The sequence below is a fragment of the Schistocerca gregaria genome, chromosome 1 (assembly GCF_023897955.1).
Source record: "Schistocerca gregaria isolate iqSchGreg1 chromosome 1, iqSchGreg1.2, whole genome shotgun sequence".
Taxonomy (NCBI): Eukaryota; Metazoa; Arthropoda; class Insecta; order Orthoptera; family Acrididae; genus Schistocerca; species Schistocerca gregaria.
This window is the reverse complement of record NC_064920.1, coordinates 292,020,230-292,044,372: the sequence shown is the minus strand read 5'-3', so window position 1 is coordinate 292,044,372 and position 24,143 is coordinate 292,020,230. Positions and strand designations below refer to the sequence as shown.

The 24,143-nt window shown below is 41.7% G+C and overlaps 2 protein-coding genes across 2 annotated transcripts in view; both read left to right on the top strand.

Annotated features, from left to right (window-relative positions):
- LOC126343383 (odorant receptor 43a-like) overlaps positions 1–4,330 on the top strand; it is a 40,246-nt gene extending 35,916 nt beyond the window's left edge. The window contains exon 7 of the mRNA XM_050001937.1: positions 3,691–4,330. Coding sequence (XP_049857894.1) covers positions 3,691–3,750 — 60 coding nt within the window. The 3' untranslated portion in view covers positions 3,751–4,330. The remainder of the gene's footprint in view (positions 1–3,690) is intronic.
- Positions 4,331–10,359: 6,029 nt separating this feature from the next.
- LOC126341572 (UNC93-like protein) overlaps positions 10,360–24,143 on the top strand; it is a 71,248-nt gene continuing 57,464 nt past the window's right edge. The window contains exon 1 of the mRNA XM_050001784.1: positions 10,360–12,336. Coding sequence (XP_049857741.1) covers positions 11,480–12,336 — 857 coding nt within the window. The 5' untranslated portion in view covers positions 10,360–11,479. The remainder of the gene's footprint in view (positions 12,337–24,143) is intronic.

Here is a 24,143-nt window from a genome sequence, read left to right as displayed (position 1 = left end):
CTTTGAACCTACTTTGGACACTTATTAGACATTACTCCAGACTTACATTACCTTTCACTTTAAAAATGGGAAGATTGCTTGAAGTAGTCTGAAATTACGTTTGGTGGCATGTTTCTGGTCCGAACTGAGTATATCCTCCAGTTCTAAGAGAGTTTTGGTTTAACAGAAGTATTTCGTTTGCGGATCCAACGAAAAAACATAATTCTAGTTTCAAATGGCTCTGAGCACTATGGGACTAAACATCTAAGGTCATCAGTCCCCTAGAACTTAGAACTACTTAAACCTAACTAACCTAAGGACATCACACACATCCATGCCCGAGGCAGGATTCGAACCTGCGACCGTAGCAGTCACGCGGTTCCGGACTGAACGCCTTAACCGTGAGACCACCGCGGCCGGCCCATAATTCTAGGATACTGAATCTATGCAAACAGCTATTATTTCAAAATTTTCGGAATCACTCGAAATTGATTTTTCACCTTGTATATCACTCAGCATAAAATATCAGTTATTGTTACTACATCTGAATATTGTAAGGCTAAGGATGAAACTAGTGAATATTTATTTGCATCGAAGAATTACAATCAGTAAATGCAGTTGATACTACCTGCTACTCTGGAAAACGTATGACTACTAGTATTGATATGCTACAGCAATTGGGATAGCGCCTCGTGTCTGTAGAGCTGAACTGGAGAAAGACGGACAGGCCACGTTCACCAGATATTACCACAGATTTAAAAACACAGACGTTAATAAGTTTTCCATACAGTAGTGTCAGGAAACAAGTGTGATAAACAAAATTTCATACAAAAAATTTTATATCAGTTCGTGAATACACAGCAATGGCAGTAAATTTTAATCCATCCATAAAGCTACACTGGCTTATTTAACAATAAGAAATAGAGGAATAGTGGTTTCTGATGATATCAATGTAGAATTTCTTGTGTTTTCTTGTAAAAGTATGCAGTCAATTACATTCCTATTGTATACTTTCAAAGGACCGCTAATTGAACCAAAGCAGCCACTGATAATATGTTTATAGGCAAGTCAACATGATCAAAATAATTATTAAAAACAACAGTATTTGTACTCAGTGGGTGGTCTCTTAGACCATGCTATGCCAATTCTTATGTCAAATCTTAATACTGATGAGGATATAAAGTCTATAAACCTAACTTCAGAGAGGTAGACGATAAACAAAAATTCGTTACTCAAGAAATAAAATAACCTTATTGTGCAAGCTGAAATTCTGTCTGTCAGTCAGAAACAACTTTGAAGTTGGTGCTATATCTCTTTCCGAATAACACTTCAAAACTACTGAAGAAAGTAAACACTGAAGAAAGTAATATAAACTTAACTATAAAAAGATTTCAAATCGAGTAAAAAATAAAGAGAGTGAGCGTTACAGTGGAATAGGAGACTGACAGGAGGAGAAGCAGACATAAAAATAAAAAAGCTGGCATACTTTTTTTACCTTCAATCCATGATATCATGAAAGTTCATATTTTGGGCTAATTCATCAAGTCCAAGTTCACAGGTGCATAATACAACTAATGTTTTATATGAATTCAAGAGTGTTCTGCAGATAGGTGCTCCAGAAACAATGAATAATAAGTGCAGCTTCCCAGTATATTTATTCCTTAATGAAATTAAATGATTACCTTTTTCCTATCTGACAACTCAATCCATGCAATCAATGTTTGCAATAAGTACTAAAAGTTAAAAACTAGTGTTCAGAGAGATGTCCACAGTAGCAGCCATCTAAAGTTTGGCCTGAAATGCACAACATTTAAGAGAATTGTGAACAATTTATTGGCAGGGAAATATTTCTACTACATAAAGGACTTATTAGTGGAACCGACTGATGTCTAAGTTACTAATAATATCAAGCAATGTGAGTAAAACATTAAATATGAATTTTGCACAATTCATTGTAGTATGCTGACTGTGAAAGGAAGTATTGAAGAAACTGCATTATACTGGATGGACAATTTTAAACCATAATGGGGAATAACTGGGGATAGAGGTGAGATACGGTAAAATGTTTTAGATAAAAATTTTAGGTGATAAAGAGGGTCAACATTGCTACTAATGGCTGCATATCATGAATGTACTTTTCATGGCTTTTTTAAGGCTAAAGTGATTTTTTTAAATGGGAAGACTAACATTTGATTTAAGCTTTGAAAAGACAGGAAAATTGTATGTATAAAATGATACATTGTTCAAGGTCATCACAAGGCTCAGTGGAGGTCAAATAAGCAAATATGTTTCTGGTTCTAGTAGGGAGTACATCAGAGTAGAGCAAGGATACAGCAAAATACAATGTTAGATACAAATTGGAAGGAGCGTAAGGGATCATGTATCATTAGCAATAACGATAATATTGAAGTTAATTACAGAGAGTCATTCTAAGGTTCTATTTGGTTTCATAGAAACTCCTATTTGTGATCTGGATTTGAAAACAGCCGAGAGAGATTCGATCTTCTAGTTTAAATAATGTGTTTATTGGCAGAAAAAAATACTTCACAAGGTATAAATGTTATTTTGACGATTGCAAGACAGAACAACCTAATTAAACGTAGGTCTTTGATTTACAAGTCGTCAGGTAAGTCCTCTTTCCTCTAATTCCACATGATGTCCCTCCAGATTTCTGTCTACCACTGTATTTTGCTGTATCACTCCTATATTTAATCTCTACTAGAACGAAACACATATTTCCTTATTTGACCTTCACTGAACTTGTGATGACCCTGCCTAATGTATCGTTTTATATGTAAAATTTGCCGCTCTTTTCAAATCTTGAATCTACTATTCCCATTTAACTTCCAAATCACCTTAAAAATTACATTCGATGTCTTGGCCATTAATAACAATGTGTGAACTCTTTGCTAACTACAACTTTTATCTGAAACCTTTTGCTGTATCTCTTCTCTATTCCCAGTTATTCCACATTTTGGATTAAAGCGGTCCATCCTGTATATTCAATTAAGTGTGACAAGTCTAATATTTGCTTTTAGATAGAAATATGTTTCAATCTATTTGTACTTGTATTACATCATTTTCGATTATTTCACTTAGGGTCTGTGGAACGAACATTACCATATCTTTTCTTTTGTAAGTATGTACTACACATTTTTGTTTTATGACATGTTCAGCATTCTTAAGGACTTCCCTACTAGGTAGCTATGGAATGAAATTCTTATCTACCTATCTGCATTTAATCTACTTATCTATCACATGACATTTCGAGAAGAACTATGGGGTTTTCGAATCATGGCGTTTTGATATCAAGTCCTGCAGTGATGAAGTAGAGAGCAGTATACTTCGCCTTTTGATTACAATGATTCCCTGTGCTATGTGTGCTTTTTACATTCTGTGCATTCTTGTTCAATACTTGAATTAAATTTTATCAGTAACAAAGAGTCTACATTCCACTGAATAGATAAGGTAATTTTGAAAAAATGTAGACAAAGAGCTAGAGAAGTTTTAATGAACGTATGTAGATTACTATATGCCACCTGCAACTTTTATCTGAATCCTTTTGTTGTATATCTTCTCTGTCCCCAGTTATTTCCTCGACAGAAGTGAACGTAGGAAATTGTTGTGGTAGTCCTCTGTTGAGATCCTCAACATCGCTAAGTCTTTAAACCATCTTCGAGAAAGTGTACTAACTCATTATTTCTTCTACAGGTGCTGAACGGATCGTACACATTGTTCAACATGTTTTATCAAGTTCACAGTACTTCGTGAAATATTGGCTCTGGCTATGTTTTAGAAGGAGTCAACTCTTCAGTTCATAATTCAGTAAACCACTGCAATTCCACGTCAAACCACGACTATGAATTTGTTGTAGTTAGTAATAGATTTCATGCTTCACTGGTATATGTACTTCACTCGATGGAATGATGTTCAGACAAATTTCTGAAATTAAGTTTTGTAATCAGTAGCAGGAAATTAAATACATTTTGAAAAAGCTCATTTATGTTAAGTTCTTTGGGTCATGAAATAAGTTACCAAAACTTAATTTTAAATGTGTGTGGTTGCAGCACATACAGTTTGTTATTATTAGTTGTCCATAGTGATGAATTTGGCGCAGTTGTTCCTTCGTAGATAATAAATTTACTTACAAGATGTGGAACGAACATAAAAATCACAACTGAACGTTCATTTAAGAGCAAAAGTATCTTGTCCAGTATGGTCCAGAATTGACACATTTTCCTCGGTATTTGTGAGTTGCTTGACAATGAAAGCTATTATTTTGTCGAATATATATTCAACACGGTAAAGAGTCTCCCGCTCTCTTTTTCTTACCGACACTGATATTATCAGTCAAATTTCGTCCTGCACTTAATGAATGGCAGGTGGGGGCGTACGTGGGAACTCTGGATATCCGTCCTGGGCAAGGTCCTAATGGAAGTAGTTTATTGTTGGCTTGCTTCGACTTATTCTATATTGTCAGTGGTGTGTAGTGCAGTGTTGTTGTTGATTAACGGTAGGGAGATTGTGAAATCACTGGTGGCCAACAGCCCAGGTCTCTCGAATTGCACGAAGGGGGCGCCGAGCATAGGTCCCCATCCGACGGATGGATCACTGTGAACAGGACCACATGCCCTCGCTACATGAGACACACTGTAGATGTTTGGGATTTAATTTAGGAATTTGGCACAAAGTTTGTTGAACAGAAGATTGATGCCCCACACTTACTCCCGTTGCTGGTTATTATTGACGAAGAAAATTTCTTCCATCACTAAGATTTGATCCAGTCACCCCAAAAGCGTGCGTTAAGGATGTCGGCGACGGAAGCGAGTACGGTGAGTGGAACCTGAAAGAAATAAAAATAATAAGAACAAAAATAAGTAAGTAAGTATGTAGTACGTTTTACAGTAGCTTTAATAAAAAAGAGGATTATCTTTTTCTATCAACGTGCGACTCAAGAAGTGTCTGTTGACTCATTTCCAGATATGAAAGTTCCTGGCAGATTAAAACTGTGTGCCAGACTGAGACTCGAACTCGAGACCTTTGCCTTTCGCGGGCAAGTGCTCTACCATCTGAGCTACTCAAACACGACTCACGACCAGTCCTCACAGCTTTAATGCTGCCAGGAACTTTCATATCTCATTCTGGAAACATCCCCCAGGCTGTGGCTAAGCCATGTCTCCGGAATATCCTTTCTTCCAGGAGTGCTAGTTCTGCAAGGTTCGCAGGAGAGCTTCTGTGAAGTTTGGAAGGTAGGAGACGAGGTACTGGCAGACGTAAAGCTGTGAGGACGGGTTGTGAGTCGTGCTTGGGTAGCTCAAATAATAGAGCACTTGCCCGCTAAAGGCAAAGGTCGAGTCTCGGTATGGCACAGAGTTCTAATCTGCCAGGAAGTTTCATATCAGCGCACACTGCGCTGCAGAGTACAAACCTCATTTAATTTCCAGATATATTCAGCACTCCAGAAAGCGACGTTGCGAAAATAAGAAGACAAACTACTGCTTTAATCATTATTATGCAATTATATAACGCAGTTATCGAGTGCCAGCTACGCAAGAGTCCTTTGACAGGATAAAAACTGCAGTCCTTGAACGATATCGTTGTCGAGTAAGACATGTTACTCACGTTAAAATTGCTGTATGGGACACAAAGAAAACTGACGTTAATTTCGCTCACTGCTTGCAAACAACTCTATAGAGCGAGAAGCGTTTCTATAAGTAATATAACATCAGTTCACTGCATATCATAAAATTCAGAATTCACAATTTGCGACGACTGTATGCCTCGAGCGAGAAATGCAACGACAATGAAATGGAAATATAGGCTCAATTTTACATTTGAATTTAAGTCTCCAATGCCGAATTTGCATTGCTAGACTTTGAAATTAAAACACTATGACGTTCAACGCAGATTTCTTAAATGATTTGAGTGAAATAAAGAGTTAAAAACATTCAGCAATGAATATACCAACTGTTCACAGGAAGCTTGCAAGATTACCTTTGAAAATTTTAATAGACTGCTTAAAGAAATAATTTTTGATGTGTTGTAAAGGCGTTATCTGACTATGATCGACATCTGGTAAAAATTAAAAATTTAAGCAACATAACAATGAGACATATACATTTAAAAAAGAAATAATAAGATAATAGAGGTAGTTAGAGATGAGTACTTAGTGTCAACATCTGGAAATGTATTCCCTAAAACGTATCTCAGCAATTCCACTGAAAATATCTACAAGCAATAGAAAACTAATAGGGTTACAATATTTTATAAGCAGAAAAACTAATATGTATAGCTGTCAGAATAAGAAAAAGATTCTGCATTACCTTCCCTCTGAAGAAAATTACTTTAATAAACAAATACTATTAAAGGTAGGGAGGAAGATAATGGTTTAAACTCATGTGAAGCTGTGAAAAGGTCATTTTAATATGCACGTCATAATACAAATTAATAATATTTGTACTGAAATTATGTATGGAATACAGTGAAATGAGAGACAGCGCAACCACCAGTGCACAAGACCTTCAGACAGCTCACTATAGTGTCGCTGCAATTCACAAGCGGCAACCGTTTTCTACATCTACATCTACATCCATACACCTGACGGTGTGTGGTGGAGGGTACCCTGAGTACTTTTATCGGTTCTCCCTTCTATTCCAATCTCGCATTGTTCGTAAAGAAGGATTGTCGGTATGCTTCTGTGTGGGCTCTAATCTCTCTGATTTTATCCTCATGGTCTCTTCGCGAGATATACGTAGGAGTGAGCAATATACTGCTTGACTCTTCGGTGAAGGTATGTTCTCGAAACTTCAACAAAAGCCTGTACCGGGCTACTGAGCGTCTCTGCTGCGGAATCTTCTACTGCAGTTTATCTATCATCTCCGTAACGCTTTCGCGATTACTAAATGATCCTGTAACGAAGCGCGCTGCTCTCCGTTGGATCTTCTCTATCTCTTATATCAACCCTATCTGGTACGGATCCCACACTGCTCAGCAGTATTCAAGCAGTGGGCGAACAAGCGTACTGTAACCTACTTCCTTTGTTTTCGGATTGCATTCCCTTAGTATTCTTCCAATGAATCTCAGTCTGGTATCTGCTTTGATCATTCCATTTCAAATCACTCCTAATGCGTACTCCCAGATAATTTATGGAATTAACTGCTTCCAGTTGCTGACCTGCTATTTTGTAGCTAAATGATAAGGGATCTTTCTTTCTATGTATTCGCAGCACCGTACACTTGTCTACATTGACATTCAATTGCCATTCCCTGCACCATGCGTCAATTCGCTGCAGATCCTCCTGAATTTCAGTACAATTTTCCAATGTTACAACCTCTCGATACACCACAGCATTATCTGCAAAAAGCCTCAGTGAACTTCCGATGTCTTCCACAAAGTCATTTATGTATATTGTGAATAGCAACACTCTCCTGCGGCACACCTGAAATCACTCTTACTTCGGAAGACTTCTCTCAATTGAGAATGACATGCAGCGTTCTGTTATCTAGGAACTCCTCTATCCAATCACACAATTGGTCTGATAGTCCATATGCTCTTACTTGGTTCATTAAACGACTGTGGGGAACTGTATCGTACGCCTTGCGGAAGTCAAGAAACACGGCATCTACCTGTGAACCCGTGTCTATGGCCTCTACGGCCCTCATAAAATGTAGCAGCAGAAATAATATCCAATAATTCTACCGAAAAACGAAGGGGATATATGGAAAATGTTATTCTAAAGAGCTATGTGACTCGAAGCAGTACTGGTATCCTTCAATGACATCAGTAGATTTTTAACGTTCTGAAAATCACAGATTTCGTGAGGTTGTTGAGATTTTAACGATCATTCTTAGAACGAGCTATAATTCAGTAAGTCATATACTTAGTAATATGTTTAATGTATCATTATGGGATATGGCAGTGTGCTGTCTACACTGCACACATTCAAGCTGACAGTTAACCGTTTAAACATTTGAGAATAATACTGCAAAAAGATAATTAGTGGGAAAACCTGTTAAATGCTACATGAGATGATAACAAGACTAATGATAAAATCAATCGTAGTACAAAGAGCAGAGATATTTAAGTTTTAATGAAGAGATCTCTATCAGACCGCTGGAGCATGGGGAGCAAGACTATGGTATTAAACTGCAGCCGTCGTTTAAGGAAGAAATGTTCGAAATTCGATTCCTAAGGGGATGAAATTGGATATAAAAGAGTTTTTGTGAACATGTCCCTATTACGGCAATTTTGAAGCTGGAGCTACGAAAACTGGTATTTGGTTTCTCAATCAAAAATTTAAAAAATCGTGTTTCAGCATTTTTGGAAATTCAACCACTATGAGATAAAACAGTGAGTGAAAGTTTTTTTCAGAAAATACGTCATTATTAATTAAGTACTAAATTGTTTTAAACCTACATATATGAAAATTGATATTTGACTTCTCGACTAGAAATAAAAAATACGTGTTTCAGTATTTTTGAAAATTCCACACCGTAAAGGACTGAATATGGGATGAAGAATTTGAATTTTCCAGTACATTCATGCACTTGTGACAGTCGTACAAACAAGTGCATACAGTGCGATTTGTAGCGAGCATTACACGGTTTGTTTCGCTGGTGCTTGTGGCTAGATGTGACGTTTTAATAAGTCAGTCATGTTACTGTCCTCGGAAACACTTTGCGTGTCATGCACTTATATTTTGGAAGATGACCATTCATGACCGTTCTTTGCACAAATATATATGTCACGTGATTTTATTAATGAACTGAGAACGATGTACTATAAGTACTTGTAGCTACTACGTTTTATTCTACCTCCGACGTAGTTACATGACTTTCATCTATTTGCTTTCTTCTTTTATTCTAGTGTGCTGTGTGTTTTCTAGATGCATTAGAAAACGAAAATTGTCTGTCACTAGCAGTGCAAATAAGGTAATTTAAAATACAGCTTGGTGGAATTATGTTATGTTTTACAATAAACTTCGTTTGACCATACAGAGCTACTGACTTCATAGAAGTAAAGTCGCACAGGCTGTGTGCTTTAAAAATGTGTTTGAAGTGTTATTCTTATTGTGACGAACAGCTGAGACTTAGATGTGAGTAGTTCATGCACACAGCTTATGGTGTGTGCGAGACATTACTCCTGTGTATGAGGGTAGATAAGTGCAGTCTACTGGCAACTCAAGGGTTGGAATGTAGTCGCCGATGACCCTTTGGTCGCGACTCGCAATTATTGAGATCTGTTGACTCAGACACTATAAAATTACATATTACAGCTTTCCTAACTATTCTGGCGAGATGTGGTAAGTCCACATGGCAGAAAGTGTAAATGGTAGCTTCCCGGCACAGATCATCTGGGTTGTGGCACTTGTAAATCATAAGCTTTTACATAATTACGTTTTAGTATGTGGCTTTGGTATCACTGGTGACGGCATGCTGACGTCTGGGCAACCTCTGTGAACTTGGATGGGCACCATATTGTAATTTGTTTCATGGGATGAGGAATGCTGTCCCGTATTGAGGCTTGCGCAGTATAGATATAGATGTAGAACTCGTCACTCTTTCGTAACGTGCTACATAGTCGTCACAGGAAAAAGACAAGATAATACCGTGGCTGGTCGGCCCTAGTACTCAGCACTGCAAATGATACATGGGAGCATAAACACAGCAGTCTTTGATTTACGTTAAATAGCAGCACATTGGTACACGAAAGGCAAGAATTGCCTTGAAGATTAGGTGGTAAAAACCATAAATAACGAATTGTGTTCAAAGGAGTATTATCCGAAAAGCGCAACATTCGTCACTTAATTCAACTACAAAATTTTATTTTCAATAAATTGGCGCTCATTCACAAAGCAATGACAGAATACCAAACAGGTTTCTCAAATGTTCGAAGAAGATTACAACGTTAACCAATGCCTCTAAAAAAGTGGAATTGCAGTGTGGCAACTCCAATGGCCTGTATGTACGAGAGTATCTTTTTAACTATAAAACATTTTATTTCACCCTTGAAGGCGCCGAAATTCTGGGTTGTTGGCACAGAAAATTACACACACTAAGGCATAGCAATCTACAGCACTAATAATCCACGGCAATATTAGCAAATGTGGGGCCGTAAGTAGCAGGTTACACGAAATTCACTGCATATGAAACATTGTGGTAACATTAATCGCCCAAAATTATGTAAACAATATTCTAAAACAGTTGTACATTAGATGTAAACTTCTGACAGCTCTTGGTATCAGCATCAGAAATCTTATTCTAACACTCACTGCAAAACTACAAATTATATAAAAAAAGAAAAAACATCAAAACAGAATTCAATACAGTCAGCTGTGGCAAAGTTGTGACTGTCTTAGTAAGCGAGTTGTCTTGCGCTTTGGTGGTATCTTTGGAAACAAGGTCGACTTCAGTTGTTTCCGCTAATCGACACGTGATTGTGTGTTATCCTATCGCGTCAGCGGTGGAAACTCATTCCGTGCTGTACCTGTCAAGACCAGTCTTGTCATAGCTGAGTGCTAAAAGAATATAAACTGTGGTGCAAGAACCAGTGTACTGTGTAACGTGGAGTGTTGGCTAAGGTTGGTTATGCAAAGAGGTTCGATGAAACATTTAGTGGCTGGAATTTACCATTTCTGTGATTATCTTTCATCCAGAGAAGCTCCAGTGCCGTCGCGATCTCTTCCGATATGTATTTGAATGTCGTAGTTGGTTGGCGTAACCATGAGCAGGCTATATGCTTCATATCTGCAATTAATTATGTCCCACTGAAGGATATACCGGCGTGAGTGGATCAGCTACACTACACTCGTAAGTGAGCCTTAGGAAGACTCTCAGGTAAGTGTGTAGTGTATTTTGCACAGTTGTTCCCCTTGTATATCTGATAAGAATGAACGCACTGAAATTTTCAATGGATACGAAACAACACCCTTAGATAAGAGACTGTTTCCTTTTAATAGGGGCAGATATAGTGATACAGTGATTATATGAAAGGCTGTACTGTCAGTAAACGATACAAAATCCTCAGTAGTAGAAGTCTGAATTTTATACTGAACCACTGGCGTCATGATAAGGAAGTTAGTAGATATCTGATGACGAGTACACCAATGCGGATTGTGTTTTGAAATATCATATTTAAAGCACGCACTATGATCGTGTCTCATACCATTTTGTCAACAATGCTGCACATTTAATGACTAGTATCTATGCACAAGGGATGAGAAAGGAAACTGTGAATCTGGGTGTCCATAACAACTCCAATCTCAGAGAAGATTTCAGACTTTTCTGTGATTCACAAGTATTGTCTCATAAATCCGTTAATGTAAGTGATGGCCCCTTTAACTTGTGTCTACGTAGCAAGAAAAGTAAACTATATGTTTTAACATGCTAGCGCCGTTGAACGTGCGACGTGCCTTGTATGCCTTTAAGTTTCTCGTAGTTTAGTAGTGCGGTATAGGTTTACTACGTGTGGAAGTCGGTTTGTCGTTAATGATAAAGTGATCATGAAACAGTCTAGGCCTCAAGGATTCACCTTAGATATGAGACGCTCCAGTTTGCCAGCCATTCTTGAGGAGGTGGTGCCGGCAAATCAGCAGCCGTATGAAAAAAGGAACAATTGCACCTATAGTAACGACAACAGTAATAATTTGACTTTTGTTGAACGACTGGATGGTTTTAATAGTCCGTTGTTCTCTCAGTGCGACAGTATTCATTCAGTGGAAGAGCGTTCAGAAACAAGTAGCTGTGGAAGCGTTGTACAAACAGCTGAAGGGAATGAGAAAGACTCGACGGCAGTGAAAAGAATCGTTAATCCCAACCTGAAGAAGCCCTTCAAGAAAATGGCATCTGAACCGATTCTAGTACACAGAGTAGATACAGGAAAATCTGACCAACTGCGGTCCCAAAAAGGAATAGGTGAAAGCAGTTCTCGTGACCAGTTCCGTGGTAGTTCACCGGAGCAGGAGATGCCTAAACAAAACACGGAGGGCGTGAACGGTGGATGTGTCGATGGCTCCCGTTACAGCGACGTGAAGCCCAGAGCAGGAACTGTGATGGCGCAGTGTGTGTTCGTGAACGAGTCCTTTGTGGGCGACTCGGGCAGTAAGCCAGATGGGGCTTCATCATCCAGTGGGGCGGTGGCGGCTGGGCCAGATGTGGACACAGGGCCAGAGCGGCGCCGGCTCGTGGTGGGCGTGCTGTGCCTGAGCGCGGCCTTCACGCTGCACTTCACGGCACACGACGGCGCCGTCACCCTTCAGAGCACCGTCAACGGCGCTGCAGACCTGGGGACGCGGGCGCTGGTGGTGCAGTGCGCCGTGCTCGTCGTCTCCTGCGCCCTCCTGCCTTCTCTGGTCATCAGGTACTGCTCCGATCACTCTGTAACACGCGCTACTCATACTGAACTAAAGGTCAGAGCTACATTTGTCCTGAAGCCTCGTTGTTCGCACACGGCCGGCGTGGTGTGGCTGTGATGATAAAAACCAGATATGGTCTGATTGAATCCACCATGGTTAAAATTTGTTTTCAAACAATGGAAAATTCAGGATGCAATGTAACAATATTATGAGAAGGAAAGCTGCTACTCATCATATACGGATATACACACACACTCGCTCATGCAAAGGCAACTCACACACACGACTCCAGCCGGCCGTTCTGACCGAGCGGTTCTAGGCGCTTCAGTCCAGAACCGCACTGCTGCTACGATCACATGTTCGAATCCTGCCACGGCTATGGATGTGTGTGCTGACCTTGGGTTAGTCAGGTTTAAGTACACTACTGGCCATTAAAGTTGCTACACCATGAAGAAATGCAGACGATAAACGAGTATTAATTGGACAAATATATTATACTAGAACTGGCATGTGATTACATTTTCACGCAATTTGGGTGCATAGATCCTGAGAAATCAGTAGCCAGAACAACCACCTCTGGCCTTAATAATGGCCTTCACACGCCTGGGCATTGAGTCAAAAGGAGCTTGGATGGCGTGTACATGTACAGCTGCCTATGCAGCTTCAACACGATACCACAGTTCATCAATAATGACTGGCGTATTGTGACGAGCCACTTGCTCGGCCACCATTGACCAGACGTTTTTATTTGGTGAGAGATCTGGAGAATGTGCTGGCCAGGGCAGCAGACGAACGTTTTCTGTGTCCAGAAAGGCCCGTACAGGACCTGCAACATACGGTCGTGCATTATCCTGCTGAAATGTAGGGTTTCGCAGGGATCGAATGAACGGTAGAGCCACGGGTCATAACACATCTGAAATGTAACGTCCACTGTTCAAAGTGCCGTCAATGTGAACAAGAGGTGACCGAGACATGTAACCAATGGCACCCCATACCATCACGCCATTGATACGCCAGTATGGCGATGACGAATACACGCTTCCAATGTGCGTTCGCTGCGATGTCGCCAAACACGGATGCGACCATCATGATGCTGTAAACAGAACCTGGATTCATCGGAAAAAATGACGTTTTGCCATACGTGCGCCCAGGTTCGTCGTTGTGTACACCATCGCAGGCGCTCCTGTCTGTGATGCAGCGTCAAGGGTAACCGCAACCATAGTCTCCGAGCTGATAGTCCATGCCGCTGCAAACATCATCGAACTGTTGGTGCAGATGGTTGTTGTCTTACAAACGTCCCCATCTGTTGACTCAGGCACCGAGACGTGGCTGCTCGATCCGTTACAACCATGCGGATAAGATGCCTGTCGTCTCGACTGGTAGTGATACGAGGCCGTTGGGATCCAGCACGGCGTTCCGTATTACCTTCTGAACCCACCGATTCCATACTCTGCTAAGGGACATTGGATCTCGACCAACTCGAGCAGCAATGTCGCGATACGATAAACCGCAACCGCGATAGGCTACAATCCGACATTTATCAAAGTCGGGAACGTGATGGTACGCATTTCTCCTCCTTACACGAGGCATCACAACAACGTTTCATCAGGCAACGCCGCTCAACTGCTGTTTGTGTATGAGAAATCAGTTGGAAACTTTCCTCATGTCAGCACGTTGTAGGTGTCGCCACCGGCGCCAACCTTGTGTGAATGCTCTGAAAAGCTAATCATTTGCATATCACACCATCGTCTTCCTGTCGGTTAAATTTCGCGTCTGTAGCAAGTCATCTTCGTGGTGTAGCAGTTTTTATGGCCAGTAGTGTAGTTGTAAGGCTAGTGGACTGATGACTTCAGATGTTAAGTCCCATAGTCCTCAGAGCCATTTGAACACATGACTGCAGTCTCAGGCAACTGAAACTACACTCCGACCTGCTAGTGTGGTTTCAGTTGCCTAAGACAGCAGTCGTGTGTGTGAGTTTCGTTTGCTTGAGAGTGCGTGTGCGTTTATGTGTCTTTTGTTGACGAAGCTCTTAATGACCAAAAGCTTTGATTGTGAGAGTCTTTCTGTTGTGCCTGTTTGCGACTCAGTATTTCCGCTATATGGTTAGTAACAGCTTTCGCTCTCGTAATATTGTTAAAATTTGTTTTAATACGTACGTGAAAAATGAAAGAGACACTGTCTTCTGCTATGAAAAGTAAAATAAAGCCATACAGCATTGCTGGATGGGATATTACAAGTGGTAGCTTTAGCTACCTAACCAGAAAAGGTTTTCTTCTGCCGCTCACAGTGGCTCTTCCTCGAGGATATGTGGGAGTTGATCCTTATGTGTATTTTGAAGTGTATGTAAGTGTAATGGATATATGTATAGTGTGGTGTTCCTTTTTGTGTTGTATGACGATAATGGGAGAGCGAAGAGGATGAAACCTGATACTTGTACCTAGCCCATTCTTCTTGAACAGCAGTGAGGCAACTGCTGCTCTTGAGGTACCCATCCCTCGGACAGATAACTTTCAACAGTGTTACGTGCCATCACTTCATGAGACACTGCAGAGAAGTTTGGAATTTAGTTAAGAATAAAATTAAAATAATTGCAGCCCTCGGTCGCGAAAATGAAATCTTTTGGACCTAGGTTTCGGCCACTTCTAAGAATGCCTTCATGAGAAGTACAAGATGTCACGTATAAAACAAATATGAAGCAATAACGCTTTAGCCACGAAATAATAAAATAGAAGACGCAGAGGCAGGCAGCTAACGGCTGTGAACACTACCACAGGTGGACATGTGGTGCAGCCCTTAGATGCTGCCTCTATGTTTTCTATTTTAATATTTTGTGACTAAAGCGTTATCAAATGGGTCAAACGACTCTGAGCACTATGGGACTTAACCGCTGAGGTCATCAGTACCCTAGAACTTAGAACTACTTAAACCTAACTAACCTAAGGACATCACATACATCCATGCCCGAGGCAGGATTCAAACCTGCGACCGTAGCAGTCGCGTGTTTCCAGACCGTAGCGTGTAGAACCGCGTGGTCACAAACGTTATCACTTCATATTAATTTTATATGTGACATGCTAGTTCTAAATGCTTTATTTCTGATGAAGGCACTCTTAGAAGTGGCCGAAACCTATGTCAAAAAGACTTCATTTTCGCGACAGAGGGCTGTAATTGTTTTAATTTTACCTTGTAACGGTCGCTGTGAACGCAATCATATTTAAAGCTTTAGCCCAGAATTTTGGCGCAGTCGGCTGATAAGAAATTCTACACCACCACCTCCCCCCCACCCTCCTCCCCCCCCTTGAAGGTCAAATGCTGGCAGCGAAACTTTTATCCACAAACAGAGTTCGAACGAGCTTACCACAAAGTTGAGCGCCACTGCAAAGGCATCGACATTCAGCACATGTGGAACTGTGTGTCTGCTGTGTGAATGTGTCTATTCTTGTAAAAGAAGACATTTGCAGTGCAGACTGTACCTGCAAATTGTAAATAGTTAGTTGCCAGATGTTGCATTGTATTTTGTTAAACCGGGGACTAGAAACGACGGAGAGGCTTCGACCTCAACCTTCAGTGGTTCACAACCCCACAACAGTCCACAGCAGTCCATCCACCCCACCGCCGCCCCTCACCGAACCCAGGGTTATTGTGCGGTTCGACCGCCAGTGACCTCCCCCCCCCCCCCCTGGGAACGTCTCATACCAGTGTAACCCCAAATGGTTGCGTAGTAGAGTAATTATGGTGTATGCATACGTGGAAATGGTGTTCTCGCAGCAATCGCCTACACACTGTAATTGAGGTGGAGTAAGGGGAACCAGCCCGCATTCGCCAAGGTAGACGGAAAACCGCCTTAAAAACCATCCAAAGGCTAGCCGGCACGCGAGACCTCAACACTAATCTGCCGGGTGGATTCGTGCCGAGGACTGGAACGTCTTCCCGCTCGGGAAGCAGCGTGTTAGACCGCGCCACTAGCCGGGCTGGATCGCCAGATCTTAAGTGTAGGTCTTCATCTCATTGTTGGATCTTCGTCCCACTGTTGTGGAGCAACAGCCACTCACAATGCAGCCTCTGCTCATAAGTATCCGAACGATCTGAATTATTTATCAGTTATGCAGTACACCTCTCAGTCACAGCATAATATGGCACACATTTCAATTAAACAGCAACAAACCTGAGCACACATTTTTGCAATCCTCATTTTATCAAGAGGAAGCACACAAGTATTCCTACCGAGTCAGTGATTATGTAAGTATTGACTCGCTGACTGAATTGCAGACAGATATTTAATAAGAAATCTACCAGCAGTTTTCTTCAAATATGGGCGCAAGTTATTCTAGAAAGACGAAACATCCGTATTCCCCCTACTGATGGATCATACTGTATCAGCAACAGACATTTAAGAAAAACATTTAGCGACAAATATATCTCTGCTTACATCACATTTACTGCGATCTTTGATGCCTGACGAAAGGCTACCATGATCTGAAAAGCTCTGTCAAGTCTGAAATCTAAGTCACACTTACAGTACTAAAGAATGACGCCATATTGTGTGTTAAATTTGCTGTGGTATCCCATCGACAGATATAAAAACGTCATTGCGCTTTCTGCAACCACCACCAAGCAGGTATAACTATCTAATGCAGAACTGAATAACTCTCTGCAGTTGTATCTCTACCTGCTCGTTATGCTGTCTCGTTTGACAGTTAATCCTCACATGCCCAACAAGTTTTGTATTGTAAATTAAGGCGTACACTTAAGTCAAAAGACACTTTAGATGTATTTGACGCTGAATGTAGCAGTATACAACTCTTTAGTTCTGAATGAGGAAGTCAGCAACAAAGCAAGCTGAATGTGTGTCTACTTGCTGCCTTGCCACAAGAGATTTCCTTGTGCATCGCATGTAACAGACCGAAGAACTAATGTAAAGGTGAGTGGACATATTAAATCAGAGTATTATGTAATTCCATCAGCTTGCTTGAAATCGTAATGCTATTTGCATCACACATTGACAGTGTAGGCTTCTAAGTTGAGATTAACATCGACATGTCTAACAAGTGTGTATGTTTACGTGATAGTATCAACAAATAGTCTGACCTAATCAGCTCAATGTATTGCACTTAAATGTGCACATCATATGGTGGACTCGTGACAGTGCTCATTCAGGAGATAGATTTAGATGTATTTTCAGTCTGTGCAGGCTACAAGTAGCATGTAATGTTTAACACAAGACAGATGTACCCCAGACAAACAAACACACACACACACACACACACACACACACACACACACACACTGACGACAAAAAGCTCAACACCAAAAATTTATTAATGTAGAGTAATGAAAGTTTGGGATTACATTTGCGTAGCTATTATATTTTGGTGATTAACATTGCAAGTGATAAGCCATTGCAAACGTGAAACGCCAGTACATTAATAACTGATATAGCCCCCGGAATGTTGAATGCAAACATACAAATGCACGTGCATTGTGTTGTAGAGGTACGGAATGTCGATTTGTGGCCGCTTGTAGGCAGATCTGGTGATCGAGCAGGCCGTGGTAACACGTCGACACTCTGTAGGGCATGTTGGGTAACAACAGCAGTATATGGGCAGGCATTATCCTGCTGGAAAACACCCCCTGAATGCTGTTCATGAATCACAGCACCAGATTGATTTACAAATATGCCATCACAGTGCATGAGATAGCCACGTTAGTGCTCCCGCTGTCATAAGAAGTCGCACCTCAGACCGTAAATGTAGGTTTAGGTGCAGTGGGGCTAGTACTGCTGCTCGAATAGCAGCTGCAGATTCAGTACAATGCGACAGAGCCCAATGCCAAACGTGATGGTCTTCCCTTTCGGTAGAGTCTTGCGGGCGTCTGGGGCTCGGTCTTCTTGTGACCACACATTTTCGTGACCACCGCTGCCAGAAGTCATGAACTGTGGGTACATTCCTGCCAAGTCTTTTTGCAATATAGCAGAAGGAATACTCAGCTTCTCGTAGCCTTAATATACGAACTTTTTCAAACTCAGTGCGGTGTTGGTAAAGGCGTCTTTGTCGCCTTGCAGGCATACGTGACTAACAGCAACTCACCACATCCAATCTCAAATAAACAAACACATACGACACTTAGAGCGTCTATTTAAAGCAACCCTGATTTGCATCCTCATAGTGACGTTACTGCCAACGGTCTTGCTGCAATGGTAACACCGGTTCCCGTCAGATCAGTGAAGTAAGAGCTGTCGGGCTGGGTGACCATCCGATGTGCCGAGCGCTGTTGGCAAGCGGGGAGCACTCATCCCTTGTGAGGCAAACTAAGGAGCTACTTGACCGAGAACAGCGGCTACGGTCTCCGAAACTCACATACGGCCGGGAGAGCGGTGTGCTGACCACATGCCCCTCCATATCCGCATCCAATGACGCCTGTGGATGAGGATGACACGGTGGCTGGTCGGTACCGTTTGGCCTTCGTGGCCTGTGCGGGAGGAGTTTCGTTAGTGACGCTGCTAGCGCTACTCTAACGCGATCTGCGTAAAATCTGAATAGACGTAATCCTTCAGTTTTAAAAATATGCCTATCAACTGTCCATTTATGTTACAAAACTCCTCCTTAGTAACAAGATATTTTTTTTCAATCAGTATGTATGTATAGGATGAACCACATTTGACATAACACCCCACTTATTTCGTGAACGGTTGCACATATCGAAACGCCGTTTTCGGTAAATGTTAGACCGTCCAGGGGTATGCAGTTTTTGTTTGTTTTAGCGCTGGTGTCAGTGAGGGTATTGAAGCAAGTACGTGTTTTTAAATGAAACCGTATACTTTTTATAAGTTCATTCGATAGCTGTTGAGAAGACAATTGCACGGATACAGCTTTTGTTAATATTGAGGTCGAAACCTGTCGTAAAAAATCCGAGAAATGTCCTACAACTTGAGAACAAGGAAACTGCACGAATTATTAAGACCCTAGTGCGGACGGGGTGCTTGAATTTCAAAAAGAGGACAAGAAAGACTGCAACTGATGGAGAACACGAGGAATGTGTTCTGGCTACGGCGCTTATGAATCCACACCGTGGTGTGAGACATATTGCCAAGGAATGGGGAATCAGCCAGACGGGCGTCATTCCCGTAGTGCATCAAAAGAATTTCCATCCCTACCAGCTATCACAACATCCGGCATTCGACAACCCTGATTTCGAACGTCGTACAGAATTTTGTAAGTTTGCCCTTTAGCATCTGAGAGATAACCCTACGTTTTTCCAGCGTGTGCTTTTTATCGAATAAGCAGCTTTTACTAACCACGCTAATGCAAATTTGCGTAATATGTACCAGTGGGCAGCCGAAATTTTCTGGACGTTGGATAGGACGAAATTTTGTTCTCAAACGGCCTGTGAGGTCCCCAGATTTCACTCCTCTTCATTTCTTTCTTTGGAGAGCACTGAAAGAACTCTATGACAAAGCCCCAACTACGTCACACGGTATGTGCTATCGAATCGCTTGTGCATGTTCTATTTATCATGCACCGCAATTACACCTGTTCACCGTTTTTTCGAACGGCGATTGCAGATGTGCTTTTCAGTTTATGGTCAACAGTTTGAGCACATGCTTAAATAAACGATAACATTTTTTCTTGGAAGACAAAATTTATGTTATGTGATTTGTTGATTACCAAATCATTCTTAGTGAATTGTTAATTTCATTTATTTGTCTATGAAATTGTGTTGCAATCTCAAATAAATCGACAGCGTGTACCGCATGTAGCTGGTAACACTATGCATTACACGCTTACGTTCTCTATGAAACAACTTTTCGTTAAGAAGAATATTTATTTTGCGGTGTAGAAGTGGTCACCAAAGTATGTTGAATAAATTGTTTAGTCCAAATAATGTATCCCATATCATGTAACTCGCAGCAGTGTAGTCAGATACAGCTGTCCAACAGCTTATGTACCTCCAAGAAGCTCGCAGTCATGTACAGCAAAATATAGCTCAAATCTTCCTCCTACAATTCAGATGCATAATATAGTAGTTGCTGTTTTCAGAGTATAAGACCTTTTTATTTTTGAAGAATGAACAAATGATTTCACAGTTTGAGCCTTACGTAAATCTGGGAGGATACACAAATGCGAAATAGATTTCCTAAGCCTGTTTTTGATATCTAGATTCTAGACTATACTGTATTTCCATATACGAGATTCCTAGGTGAACCCGCATCTAGGACGTAAGCTGGTCAAAGAAAATAAATTTCCACTACCAGTCACAATAAAAGATTATTTATTCGTCACACGACCGGTTTCGGGCTTGTGCCCATTTTCAGGTGTTTACACATTCATGTACATGCTGTATAAATACAAAAAAATTATTTGCTGGTGACTAAACAGATACAAGTGGAACAATTGTAAGTGGCAAGGCAGAATTTGTCGAAAATATATGTGTACTTACATAAAGATGAAGCATCATTATTATAATTACGCTGTGGCCACAGTTTTTCCACTTAGTTGCACATTTGCGATCATTTTCACGCCCATATTTCAGTTTTATATAGTTTAGCTGCATACTCTCGGTACGTTATCTGCTGAACTGCATATTCGTGTCGTGCTTGGGTAGCTCACATGCGCGGAAAGGCACAGGTCCCGAGATCGAGTCTCGGTCTGGCACACAGTTTTAATCTGCCAGGAAATTTCACATCAGCGCACACTCCACGGCACAGTGAAAATTTCATTCAGGAAAAATGTGTACTATCTTCCCGGGTTCGATTTCTCTGCCTCGTGATGACTGGGTGTTGTGTGATGTCCTTAGGTTAGTTAGGTTTAAGTAGTTCTAAGTTCTAGGGGACTGATGACCATAGATGTTAAGTCCCATAGTGCTCAGAGCCATTTGAACCATTTTTTGTACTATCTTCAGTCAAACGATGATTTCAGACCACTAGAAGAATTGTACCAATTCCTTCCTAACAAAAACCAGGTATTCTACAATCTACGAATTTGATTCATATCTCTGAACATTTCTGCCTGATATTTCTCCTAACAACAGACAGTAAGGACACCACTGCATCAGCGAAGGTTAGATGTGACGTCACACATTCTTACTTCAAATGAAAGTGGGTCAGTATTAAGAGCAAACTATTTAGTCCCCATAGATCGATACAATGAGGAGTGGAGTATTACACTGTTCAGTCTGGAAACATAAAATAGCATCTACTTAGTTGCAAAATTATCGAAACATCCTCATTTCATGCAATACTATTTGAATGCTTATGTAAAACGATTTTAAAAAAAGCTTTGTATTACATGCAAACGATAGTACGTTTAAAACAGAAATAAAAACAGTGAAAGATACAGTAGACTTTAGCCACGACGGTTCAATAGGATCACTACTAGGTTTCTCAATGAGCCAAGTTTTGGAGAATAATATAGAGTCAGATCAGTTGGTCTGTATTATACCTGCCAGCATGAACTGTGTTGAATGTAATATCACAATTAATACGTAACTTAATGATAGAATAATCCATATGACCCACACGCTCTTGCCTATGTGGGGGAAGGTTATAAGACTGTTGTGGGGCCTTGCAATCCCATTCGCCTCCCAGTGACTGTTCTGACATTAGACCATCTCGAGTATAGCATTGTAAACCAATACGTAAATCTAGTAGTTTTCACGGTGAGGACATCGTAAAATGCATTCACTTGAAGCATCATGGCTACGAAGTATTAAAACGCTGCACACACCCATCAGACCACCATTTCACATTGAAAGCATCATATGATAACATATTAGGAATCTAGAACTGAAACCTCGCAATGAAATCACTTGTTATAACAACTTCAATATAATATGGCGTTTGGATCATTCATCAGGGATATTTTATCCACAAATCTTTTGCTTTGGCGATGCTTAATAGTAACAAGATAAGAATTTTCATTCAACCTCAAGATGATTTAACAATTTTGGGCAACAATTTCCTATACTTGAAACGAAGATTTGTGTAGAAGAATAATCAAACTTCTCCAGCAGTGAGATCGCAACTTACATGTAAGGCATTCTTCTTCCTGTTTCAAGAAATAGGGTATGAACTTAATGGAATCGAGGTCGACCGAACAAGAAAGTTTGGAATCACATCAACCTTCAAAAGATATGTCACTGCATTAACTTTGAACCTGAATGTTTTACAAAATGCAGGGTGGTTCATAGACAGATCTACATCTACATCTACTTGGCTACTCTGCAAATCACACCCAATTCGCTGGCAGAGTGTTCACCTAATTGGCTTCACAATAATTTTGTTATTCCAATAGCGAACAGGGCACCGTTTTTCCCTATATAGGTCAACGTCAACAAAATACACTCCTGGAAATGGAAAAAAGAACACATTGACACCGGTGTGTCAGACCCACCATACTTGCTCCGGACACTGCGAGAGGGCTGTACAAGCAATGATCACACGCACGGCACAGCAGACACACCAGGAACCGCGGTGTTGGCCGTCGAATGGCGCTAGCTACGCAGCATTTGTGCACCGCCGCCGTCAGTGTCAGCCAGTTTGCCGTGGCATACGGAGCTCCATCGCCGCGACAGCGTGGACGTGAACCGTATGTGCAGTTGACGGACTTTGAGCGAGGGCGTATAGTGGGCATGCGGGAGGCCTGGTGGACGTACCGCCGAATTGCTCAACACGTGGGGCGTGAGGTCTCCACAGTACATCGATGTTGTCGCCAGTGGTCGGCGGATGGTGCACGTGCCCGTCGACCTGGGACCGGGCCGCAGCGACGCACGGATCCACGCCAAGACCGTAGGATCCTACGCAGTGCCGTAGGGGACCGCACCGCCACTTCCCAGCAAATTAGGGACACTGTTGCTCCTGGGGTATCGGCGAGGACCATTCGCAACCGTCTCCATGAAGCTGGGCTACGGTCCCGCACACCGTTAGGCCGTCTTCCGCTCACGCCCCAACATCGTGCAGCCCGCCTCCAGTGGTGTCGCGACAGGCGTGAATGGAGGGACAAATGGAGACGTGTCGTCTTCAGCGATGAGAGTCGCTTCTGCCTTGGTGCCAATGATGGTCGTATGCGTGTTTGGCGCCGTGCAGGTGAGCGCCACAATCAGGACTGCATACGACCGAGGCACACAGGGCCAACACCCGGCATCATGGTGTGGGGAGCGGTCTCCTACACTGGCCGTACACCTCTGGTGATCGTCGAGGGGACACTGAATAGTGCACGGTACATCCAAACCGGCATCGAACCCATCGTTCTACCATTCCTAGACCGGCAAGGGAACTTGCTGTTCCAACAGGACAATGCACGTCCGCATGTATCCCGTGCCACCCAACGTGCTCTAGAAGGTGTAAGTCAACTACCCTGGCCTGCAAGATCTCCGGATCTGTACCCCATTGAGCATGTTTGGGACTGGATGAAGCGTCGTCTCACGCGGTCTGCACGTCCAGCACGAACGCTGGTCCAACTGAGGCGCCAGGTGGAAATGGCATGGCAAGCCGTTCCACAGGACTACATCCAGCATCTCTACGATCGTCTCCATGGGAGAATAGCAGCCTGCATTGCTGCGAAAGGTGGATATACACTGTACTAGTGCCGACATTGTGCATGCTCAGTTTCCTGTGTCTATGTGCCTGTGGTTCTGTCAGTGTGATCATGTGATGTATCTGACCCCAGGAATGTGTCAATAAAGTTTCGCCTTCCTGGGACAATGAATTCACGGTGTTCTTATTTCAATTTCCAGGAGTGTATTTTTGCATTCGGAGGGGAAAATTGGTGATTGAAGTTTCGTGAGAGGATTCCGTACAACGAAGAACGTATTTGTT